General features: G+C 39.9%; 1 protein-coding gene across 3 annotated transcripts in view; it reads left to right on the top strand.

Moving 5' to 3' along the window:
• The first annotated feature begins 224 nt into the window (after nucleotides 1-224).
• sun1b (Sad1 and UNC84 domain containing 1b) overlaps nucleotides 225-11,944 on the top strand; it is a 69,698-nt gene continuing 57,978 nt past the window's right edge. For 2 of the 3 annotated variants that reach the window (XM_061974200.1, XM_061974198.1), the window contains exon 1: nucleotides 9,694-9,913. In XM_061974200.1, coding sequence (XP_061830184.1) covers nucleotides 9,899-9,913 — 15 coding nt within the window. In that variant the 5' untranslated portion in view covers nucleotides 9,694-9,898. Of the gene's footprint in view, nucleotides 365-9,693; nucleotides 9,914-11,944 lie in introns of those variants that run through there. The other variant, XM_061974201.1, reaches the window with a different exon arrangement.

Here is an 11,944-nt window from a genome sequence, read left to right as displayed (position 1 = left end):
CTGGGTCCCTATTAAAAGGTTAATTTGTTCAACCTTCGCCCGCGGCATTGTGCAGTTTTAAATTTTGGCCCAGTCTGTATTTGAGTTTGACACCCATGCAATACAGTATGATCATCCGAGGCTATTTGCTGCTATGTGTTGTTCTGGTGTCTGCCGCTAGTTGGCGACGTCGCACACTCGCTGACTTGTTCTATGGTTCCATGCGTGACACAACAAGCAGTCCCCAGCAGCGAAACGTTAGCGCCATTCAAACAGTCATCTAGTGAGGGAAGTCAGTCACGCTGACGACTAAGTTTAAAAGTCATCAGAAACGACTCGCAACGGGATTAAAGTTCAACATTCCTCATTTGGATAGAGTCACCGTGTAAGTACTCGAATAAGGATGTTTCATTATTATTATTAGCTTCGCTGTGCTCTTTGGACTGTGGATCGATATGCTACTGTTTTTGTTTTTTTTAAAGCTTAGCCAGTTCAAAGTGGTCGTCGTGGTTAACTTTGTTCATGTTTATTATATACAATATTAGTACTAAGTCAAATGACAGATGGCTGCTGTTGGGTTAAATGATGTGGTGGCTTTTAAGTTGTTTCTGTTGTAGGTTTATAAAAGAAGGTCTTACGAGCACGTGTCTGTGCTAGAGATTGTACTTTTTTTTAATTTTTTTATAAAAGAAGAAAAAGAAAAAAGTCGTTGAGAAAACACGACTTTGAACTCGTCCTATTTTGACAGCAGCGCGCCTTCCGTCTCTGACGTCACATAAGGGACATGTAGAATAATGTCCACGAGGGGGCGCCGTGTGCAAAACATTAAAACCTCCCAAATATTTTTAACAAACATTTTGATATTATTGTATACTTACTATACCAGTGTTTTTCAACCTTTTTTGAACCAAGGCACATTGTTTTTAATAAAGATAATATGGAGGCACACCGCCAGCAGAAAAGGTTAAAAAATGAAACTCCACCAGGTTGTCGTGCCTTATTTTGAGTTTGTTGTTGTTTCCCTGTGTAGTGCTTTAGTTCCTGTCTTGCGCTGTTATTTTGGTGGCACTTCCTGTTTGGTAAAAACTCCCACAAACATTTTGATATTATTGTACTATAGCAGTGTTTTTCAACCTTTTTTGAGCCGAGGCACTTTTTTTTTTTTTTTTAAAGATAATACGGAGGCACACCACCAGCAGAAAACGTTAAAAAAATGAAACTCCACCAGGTTGTCGTGACTTATTTTGAGTTTGTTGTTGTTTTCCTGTGTGTAATGCTTTAGTTCCTGTTTTGCGCTGTTATTTTGGTGGCCCTTCCTGTTTTGTTGAAAACTCCTAAATATTTTCAACAAATATTTTGATATTATTGTATACTTACTATACCAGTGTTTTTCAACCTTTTTTGAGCCGAGGCACATTTTTTTTAAATAAAGATAATACGGAGGCACACCCCCAGCAGAAAACGTTAAAAAATCAAAACTCCCCCAGGTTGTTGTGCCTTATTTTGAGTTTGTTGTTTTCCTGTGTGTAGTGCTTTAGTTCCTGTCTTGCGCTGTTATTTTGGTGGCCCTTCCTGTTTTGTTGGTGTTTTCCTGTAGCAGTTTTTTTTTGGTCATAAAGAAATACAATCATGTGTGCTTACGGACTGTATCCCTGCAGACTGTATTGATATATATTGATGTATAATGTAGGAACCAGAAATATTAACAGAAAGAAACAACCCTTTTGTGCGAATGAGTGTGAATGGGGGAGGGAGGTTTTTTGGGTTGGTGCACTAATTTTAAGTGTACCTTGTGTTTTTTATGTTGATTTAATAATAAAATTTTTTTTTTTTTTTTTTTTTTTTTTGATTTCTTTTGCGGCCCGGTACCAATCGATCCACGGACCGGTACCGGGCCGTGGCCCGGTGGTTGGGGACCACTGATGTACAGGATATCAGAAGATTTTATTCAGTTAGACAGATTACATTACCAAACAACTTTGACAGATCAAACCACGATCGTAGCAATCCACATTTTGTATTATTTTGTGTACAATTGGTATCTAAACATGAACGTGTAGCTCCTCCTCCAAATGCAAGTGCTACTACAGCAGGAATACACGTTTTGTATTCCTACAAAATACAAAATCTGGCAAGACACGAATACACTGCAGGTATTTTTTGTTATCGTCCTTGAAAGTGCATGTGACCTTTTTGTGTTGAGCTGTTTAAAAAAAGCATACTGTTTAAAAATGGTTTCATTAAAGCAAACTAATTGTCCATTCAAGTTATTAAAAACTTGAACATTTTGTGTCAAGGGTATACTTATTAATGATGAAAAACTATATCTAGCTACAATTAATCATGATTAGTTTTAAATTAAATATGAACAAACTTTGATTAAATATTTTAATCGTTTGACAGCCCGAGTTAAAATTGTGCTGTTTTGCGGCAGAAAAGCACCAATTTCAATTGATTTAAATTTCAATGAGATGTTGATTTGAGATCCAAATGTTTTGGGTTAGGAGCTCTGTCACATAACCAATTAAGATCACAAGTTGATTAGACTTAGCAAACTTTATTGATCCACACAGTAGCTCAGTTACAAATGATGGAAAGGGTAAGGATGGAAAGTATAATGGAGGTATAAAGTAGACTAAAATGTACCATAGTAGCAATATAAAATATAACATACATGTAATATTTACATATTACATGTACAGTATATAATATATACTGATATATGATATTATATTATATTTTATGTAATACATACAATATATAACAAATCCCAATTACCGTGCACAATATTGCAGTATATGTAACAGCTGCAGCAAACAAAAAAGGCAGCATAAAATAGAGAGTACTAATGTGTATATATTTTTTTAAAGTACCTGGTATGTTGCATGTGAAAAATGTTGAATGTAACTTGTACTACTCTAAACCAGAGGTGTCAAACTCATTTTCATTGAGGGCCACATCACAGAAATGGCTGCTTTAAAAAATTTTTTTTTAAATTTTACATTATGGATGCGGGTAATAACCTGTGATTAATCATAATTAATCTAAATGCATATGCATTTGAGTATTTTTTTATGTATAACTTGCTTTAAAATCATAAATAAAGATGACAAGCATTTGTTTTTATCTCACAAAACAGTTTCCTCCCACCTCCAAATACATGCACCTGGGGATAGGTTGATTGGCAACACTAAATTGGCCCTAGTGTTTGAATGTGAGTGTGAATGTTGTCTATCTGTGTTGGCCCTGTGATGAGGTGGTGACTTGTGTACGCTGCCTTCCGCCCGATTGCAGCTGAGATAGGCTCCAGCACCCCCCCGCGACCCCAAAAGGGATACGCGGTAGAAAATGGATGGATGGATGGAAAATAGTTTTGCAATACAGTATATACTAATATAATTGGCATGATCAGATAATATTAAACTTTAAAATATGATTTTTTTCTGTCAAAATTTAAAGAACAAATGCATTTAGTAAAAAAAAAATAAAATAAAAAAAAGTTATTGAAATCCATTTTTTCCAGGCTTTCGCGGGCCACATAGAATGATGTGACGGGCCACAACTAGCCCCCGGGCCTCGAGTTTGACACCTGTGCTCTAAAGAGAAACAGAAGAATGTTTACAGATGGTGTCACTATAATAAAATCTAGAGATGTCCTATAATGGCTTTTTTGCCGATATCCGATATTGTCCAACTCTTAATTACCTATACAGATATCAACCGATACCGATATATACAGTCGTGGAATTAACACATTATTATGCCTAATTTTGTTGTGATGCCCTGCTGGATGCATTAATCAATGTAACAAGGTTTTCCAAAATAAATCAACTCAAGTTATGGAAAAAGAATACCAACATGGCACTGCCATATTTATTTATTGAAGTCACAAAAGTGCATAATTTTTTTTAACATGCCTCAAAACAGCAGCTTGGAATTTGGGACATGTTCTCCCTGAGAGAGCATGAGGAGGTTGAGGTGGGCGGGGTTGGGGGGGGTGTATATTGTAGCGTCCCGGAAGAGTTAGTGCTGCAAGGGGCTTTGGGCATTTGTTCTGTTGCGTTTATGTTGTGTTACGGTGCGGATGTTCTCCCGAAATGTGTTTGTCATTCTTGTTTGGTGTGGGTTCACAGTGTGTCGCATATTTGTAACAGTGTTAAAGTTGTTTATACGGCCACCCTCAGTGTGACCTGTATGACTGTTGACCAAGTATGCCTTGCATACTCTTGTGTGTGTCGGTGGCTGAACGGATATACTCATTCATGAACGGATTATTTATATATGTATGTATATGTATATATATATATATATATATATATATATATATATATATATATATATATATATATATATATAAATATATATATATAAATAATCCGTTCATGAATGAGTATATCCGTTCGGATGTACTCATTCATGAACGGATTATTTATATATGTGTATATATGTATGTATATATATACAGTATATATATATATATAAATAATCCGTTCATGAATGAGTATATCCGTTCGGCCACCGTGTTCAATGGAGAAGTCTGATCTACAAAATGTGCAGGCAGCATACGCCTTCCCCTTTGAGCTGTCCTGGATGAACTGACTTTTTTTTTTCCAATAATTTTGGAACTTGCAAGCGTACTTCTTCTCCTTACTTGTCGTCGCCATGTCTCTTCTTCCTTCTTCTGCTTTGTCTCTGTTATGTTTTTGGACATTACTACTTGGCCTAGTTTTGAAGCAATGCATGATGGGAATCCGGATGTTGTGTGTCAGTGTATTAACGTGCCGGCTGGAATAAACACACGCTGAGAAATAGCTCCGTGCCTGTCGACTTTATGGGTTATAGATAAACCTATGGATAACGGAGACATATATAATAGTCTCCTTTTCAGGTGAGCGAGGACGCTAAAGGCAGTGCCTTTAAGGCACGCCCCCGATATTGTTGTCCGGGTGGAAATCGGGAGAAATTCGGGAGAATGGTTGCCCCGGGAGATTTTCGGGAGGGGTACTGAAATTCGGGAGTCTCCCGGGAGTTGGCAAGTATGGGTTAACTTCCTAGTGCCCCAAGACCCCATAGAGCATACTTGCCAACCCTCCCGGATTTTCCGGGAGACTCCCGAAATTCAGCGCCTCTCCCGAAAACCTCCCGAAATTCAGGCGGAGCTGGAAGCCACGCCCCCTCCAGCTCCATGCGGACCTGAGTGACGTGTCAACAGCCTGTATTCACGTCCGCTTTCCCACACCACACGTTATAACTGTAGAATGATCGAGGGCGAGTTCTTGGTTTCTTATGTGGGTTTATTGTTAGCCAGTTTCATTAACGTCCTCCCAGCGCGGTAACAACACACAACAACAGCAGTCATGTTTTATTCTACCGTAAAGCAGTTCGTCTGCCGTAAACAGCAATGTTGTTGTAATATATTGAGTTGGAGGCAATAACCAGGCGAGGTGATGAAGTACGTCTCTTTACTGTAGACTTCAGAACAGACTCACACACTTGACGTCAGGTGCGCAACACCACGTAAATCGTTGGCCAACCAAAAAGTAACCCCAGTACGCTATAGCCAACATTCACCAGGAGATGGCAACAGACAAACATAGATCACTCTATAACATTCCTCCCCTTTTAGAAATGGAGAAGTTCCTCAAAATAAATAAACAACCCAACCAAAAAATGCAGCAGCTCAATTAAAAAACTGAACTTAAGCCACATTCTTTTTTTTTTTTTAGTACTGAACTCTTAACCCTCATTTGTAAACAATAACATGCTTATTATACAAACAGTATTTGTACACCTTTAACACAGATTTTTATACTGTCTTCAGAGATTCAGTTTTTTTGGTGGTACTCGAAACCTTTCTGGGTACCTGCGAAAGGGTGTTCAGCATGGTTAGAAAAATAGTGACAGAGAATAAAACAAGGATGGACAATTCAACCCTTAACTCAACAATGAGTAGATGAGTGTTATGTGTGTGTATATGTGTAAATAAATGAACACTGAAATTCAAGTATTTCTTTTATTTATATATATAATAAAATAATTATATATATAGCTAGAATTCACTGAAAGTCAAGTATTTCTTATATATATATATATATATATATATATATATATATATATATAAAAGTGACGTGCAGTCACTAGAGGCAGGTGAGGCGGGACCTCACCTGCCATCATGGAAAGAAAAAAAATGTAAAAAGAAAAAAAAAAAATTAAATTGTTATATGTATCCAGTGATTATACTATGAAGTTATTTTCCATTTAACTTCACCAGTTGTAGATTATTTTTATTCAAAATCGCTGAATTTTCACATTTGCCGTTCAAATACTGAGAAGAGACGGTGCGGTGAACAGCAGCCAGTTGAGGTACGTCACTCAGTGCCGCAACATGGATTGCGCAATGACTCGGCTAACTGCTGGCCTGCTGTGCAGTGAGACTGTATTGCTATATGAACTATATTATACATTTCCATAGTTTAGTTAGCTGAGGTATATAATGTACAGTGTATTTTGTCAACAACTGTATGTGTGTAAAGTATTTCTTGTGCTGAGCGATCATAAAACGGCTGCAAAAGACGCACTGTGTGAGGCTCGCCTCCTGCACCCCCGCCGTAGAATTGTTGTATCAACTAAAGCCCACACTTAAATTTTCCACGTGCAAGATTGAATCTATTTTTAAAAATTATTTCATAAGAAGCCAAAAAGTGCAAAAACAATAATGTTGGTGTTGGAGGAGTTGTGAATGACTGCAGGGACACAACATTATATACACCTGCAAACTGCAGGTGTACCTAATTCACAACTCCTCCAACACGAACATTATTGTTTTTGCACTTTTTGGCTTCTTATTAAATAACTTTTGTAACCTATTTTCATGGGCTTTCCTCTTTGTGATGTTAAGTTCCTGTTATGCGCTGTTATACAGTATATGCCTTGAGCTCTTATTTTGAAGGTGCTAAGAGCGGAAGTGATGTCACGTTGCGGAGGTTTTTGAAAGAAGGTAAATACAGTGGTCCTCATGTAAACTGGAGCCTCCGTGTTTGTTATTTTGTAGTTTCATACAGTATAGGCGACATTTATAAACCCTCGGTTACACTTTTTTAAATAGATTCAATCTTGCACGTGGAAAGTTTAAGTGAGGGCTTTAGTTGCGGTGCATGGACTTAATTTCTAAGTAAAGGTAAGACCATAATAACGTTTTTTTTATTAAATGTGCTTTTTTGTGTGCTACAGTTTGTATGTGTAAAGTTAAAGTTAAGTTAAAGTACCAATGATTGTCACACACACACTAGGTGTAATGAAATTTGTCCTCTGCATTTGACCCATCCCCTTGATCACACCCTGGGAGGTGAGGGGAGCAGTGGGCAGCAGCGGTGTCGCGCCTGGGAATCATTTTTGGTGATTTAACCCCCAATTCCAACCCTTGATGCTGAGTGCCAAGCAGGGAAGAATGCTGGTATGAGCTTTTAAACATAACCCGTTAACTGCTGCCAATCAAATGGTGAATAAGATACTCTTTAGGGTTCATATGTTTGTAAATCTGACTGTAATGAAGTCAGTGCCTCACCAGCCATCAACCTCACTGCACGTCATATATATACAGGTAAAAGCCAGTAAATTAGAATATTTTGAAAAACTTGATTTATTTCAGTAATTGCATTCAAAAGGTGTAACTTGTACATTATATTTATTCATTGCACACAGACTGATGCATTCAAATGTTTATTTCATTTAATTTTGATGATTTGAAGTGGCAACAAATGAAAATCCAAAATTCCGTGTGTCACAAAATTAGAATATTACTTAAGGCTAATACAAAAAAGGGATTTTTAGAAATGTTGGCCAACTGAAAAGTATGAAAATGGAAAAATATGAGCATGTACAATACTCAATACTTGGTTGGAGCTCCTTTTGCCTCAATTACTGCGTTAATGCGGCGTGGCATGGAGTCGATGAGTTTCTGGCACTGCTCAGGTGTTATGAGAGCCCAGGTTGCTCTGATAGTGGCCTTCAACTCTTCTGCGTTTTTGGGTCTGGCATTCTGCATCTTCCTTTTCACAATACCCCACAGATTTTCTATGGGGCTAAGGTCAGGGGAGTTGGCGGGCCAATTTAGAACAGAAATACCATGGTCTGTAAACCAGGCACGGGTAGATTTTGCGCTGTGTGCAGGCGCCAAGTCCTGTTGGAACTTGAAATCTCCATCTCCATAGAGCAGGTCAGCAGCAGGAAGCATGAAGTGCTCTAAAACTTGCTGGTAGACGGCTGCGTTGACCCTGGATCTCAGGAAACAGAGTGGACCGACACCAGCAGATGACATGGCACCCCAAACCATCACTGATGGTGGAAACTTTACACTAGACTTCAGGCAACGTGGATCCTGTGCCTCTCCTGTCTTCCTCCAGACTCTGGGACCTCGATTTCCAAAGGAAATGCAAAATTTGCATGGTTGGGTGATGGTTTGGGGTGCCATGTCATCTGCTGGTGTCGGTCCACTCTGTTTCCTGAGATCCAGGGTCAACGCAGCCGTCTACCAGCAAGTTTTAGAGCACTTCATGCTTCCTGCTGCTGACCTGCTCTATGGAGATGGAGATTTCAAGTTCCAACAGGACTTGGCGCCTGCACACAGCGCAAAATCTACCCGTGCCTGGTTTACGGACCATGGTATTTCTGTTCTAAATTGGCCCGCCAACTCCCCTGACCTTAGCCCCATAGAAAATCTGTGGGGTATTGTGAAAAGGAAGATGCAGAATGCCAGACCCAAAAACGCAGAAGAGTTGAAGGCCACTATCAGAGCAACCTGGGCTCTCATAACACCTGAGCAGTGCCAGAAACTCATCGACTCCATGCCACGCCGCATTAACGCAGTAATTGAGGCAAAAGGAGCTCCAACCAAGTATTGAGTATTGTACATGCTCATATTTTTCATTTTCATACTTTTCAGTTGGCCAACATTTCTAAAAATCCCTTTTTTGTATTAGCCTTAAGTAATATTCTAATTTTGTGACACACGGAATTTTGGATTTTCATTTGTTGCCACTTCAAATCATCAAAATTAAATGAAATAAACATTTGAATGCATCAGTCTGTGTGCAATGAATAAATATAATGTACAAGTTACACCTTTTGAATGCAATTACTGAAATAAATCAAGTTTTTCAAAATATTCTAATTTACTGGCTTTTACCTGTATATGAAATACTTGACTTGGTGAATTCTAGCTGTAAATATACTCCTCCCCTCTTAGCCACGCCCCCAACCACGCCTCCGCCCCACCCCGACCACGCCCCCACCTCCCGAAATCGGAGGTCTCAAGGTTGGCAAGTATGCCATAGAGGGGCCTCCACTGCCGGATGCACTTTAACGTCATGCCCAGGACATAATGCATTTAGTAAAAAAAAAAAAAAAAAGTCACTATATAAAAGTGCTTTGAGTCACTAGAGAAAAGCGCTATATACATATAATTCACTTTCGTCAACAAATATGACGTCATACAACAATGGCGGTGCCTATTAAAAAATGTAAGAGGTATCCGTACTACTGTTTTTAGTCGGGTCACCCTTCACCACAACCTGTTCTGCGTGTAAATGTGAGTGTGTGGTCCCCGCAGCTGTCAGTTGCTCCGCCAATAGAGTTGAAGTGTGCTGAGTGGGAGGATCAGCAGCCATCCTTCTGGCTTTGTTTCGCCCGGGAAGCCATTTTGGAAAATCAGTTTGTTGTTGTGCACCACTAGCGCATACTAAACACACACACACACACACACTGGATACTTTGGAACTTTCCCCATCCCGGAATAATAACGTCGAGTTCCCAAACAACACAAGAAACGTGACGTTTTTTTGTTTTTTTATTGGAATACCGGAAGAAGTTAGCTCATTGTCAGCAGTGGATCCTATTGGCTGGAGGATGGTAGCATGTATGGATGCATATTCCACGGGCAAGTTAGCATGCTAACATGTTGTTATTTGCATTCATTACGTCATTGCCGCGCTCCTTTACTCATTACTGGCCCTATTCCCGAACAAGATTTGTATAATTTCCTCTTGTAGGGAAATAACGCATGTTTCTGTGACAAAACATTGCAACACTAAGTCAATGTGCGTCTAATAAATCTAAATTTAGCCACCGCGCAATGGGACCGGCTTATATGGTGTTTTTTGGGCCGGCCACTCCTCAGCTGTTAATCGGCCAAATGTTGCCCGTTGAAGCGGGGCCGGTGTTTTGGCTCCTCGCTCGCAGGTGGTGTGCGTAAAGGAGCGAGCAAAGTATGACGTACAGAGTAGAAACACAACACGGTCAGTTTGTCACCGTGCTGCACGTTTGTACTGAGCCGTTGTGTGCGTGTGTGCATGCACGAACACCCTAGCATTGTTCCACCTGTCTCTTGCATACTCCGAAATATAGGGTTGCTATTTCAAAACAGAGCTTCTTTTTTTTTTGCTGATTGACATAGTAGGTTTGTTGTCGTTGGCAATGAATGCAATCATGTTCACCACAACATTGGATGACCCTTAAGGAAGAAACAAAAAAACTAATCTTGGCTCTGTTAAGAAGCCGAACTGGCTTTTTTGGATTTTTGCTTCAGATTATCCCTCTTTTGGGCTCAAGGATCCAGAGTTGAAACAATTATGGGCTGTGGATAAAGCCATCTGTTTGTTTGCATACTTGTCTGCATGGAATTGAAAATCCCCAAGAAAGCGTGAGTAAGAAAAAAAGTTTAAACAAATTTCAGCGCTTGTTTTTTATTACTATTATTATTATTTTGTTATTTCTTCGGTCAATGGTCAACAAAATAAACAAACAGTTTTACATAAACAAACAGTTCATAAATAAAAAAATGTTGCAGACTGAAAGGGTTTAGGCCAGGCCTGGGCAATTCTTTTGACTCGGGGGCCAAATTTAGAGAAAAAAATGTGTCCTGGGGGCCGGTATATCTTTTTTTTGGAAAACCAATACAAAACCTCACAATAAAGTCTGATTGAATGCAAAAAATGTTAAGACAGACCGCCTTAAAAATGGAATGGAATTATTATTTTTTCCTATGAATGATAAAACCCTGGGCTTCACGGTGGCAGAGGGGTTAGTGCATCTGCCTCACAATACGAAGGTCCTGAGTAGTCTTGGGTTCAAGCCCGGGCTCGGGATCTTTCTGTGTGGAGTTTGCATGTTCTCCCCGTGACTGCGTGGGTTCCCTCCGGGTACTCCGGCTTCCTCCCACTTCCAAAGACATGCACCTGGGGATAAGTTGATTGGCAAAGATAAATTGGCCCTAGTGTGTGGATGTGAGTGTGAATGTTGTCTGTCTATCTGTGTTGGCCCTGCGATGAGGTGGCGACTTGTCCAGGGTGTACCCCGCCTTCCGCCCGATTGTAGCTGAGATAGGCTCCAGCGCCCCCCGCGATCCCAAAGGGAATAAGCGGTAGAAAATGGATGGATGGATGGATGATAAAACCCTGAATATTGAGAACATATGAACGTCACACCCCCTCCCAATCGACATATTTTACAATCAAGCCAAATGCAACAAAAATGCTACAAACACAGCGAAATATGAACGTGAAGGGTAAAAAAAACAAAAAAAACATCTGCAATCTGATATGTCTGATACATCACTAAGTGAAGTGAAGTGAATTATATTTATATAGCGCTTTTCTCTACTGACTCAAAGCGCTTTACATAGTGAAACCCAATATCTAAGTTACATTTAAACCAGTGTGGGTGGCACTGGGAGCAGGTGGGTAAAGTGTCTTGCCCAAGGACACAACGGCAGTGACTAGGATGGCGGAAGCGGGAATCGAACCTGCAACCCTCAAGTTGCTGGCACGGCCGCTCTACCAACCGAGCTGTGCCGCCCTCTAAGCTTAAGAACTTTTCTTTGTTGTAAAAATCTCCTTCCGTGTCTGTCCCTGACGCTCGCATTTCAGGCTGGCCGCTCTGGAAACACTCTGTGGAAACGCTCCCCACCCAC

The sequence above is a fragment of the Nerophis lumbriciformis genome, linkage group LG22, assembly GCF_033978685.3.
Source record: "Nerophis lumbriciformis linkage group LG22, RoL_Nlum_v2.1, whole genome shotgun sequence".
In the NCBI taxonomy this organism is placed as follows: Eukaryota; Metazoa; Chordata; class Actinopteri; order Syngnathiformes; family Syngnathidae; genus Nerophis; species Nerophis lumbriciformis.
This window is presented reverse-complemented; position numbering and strand designations above follow the sequence as displayed.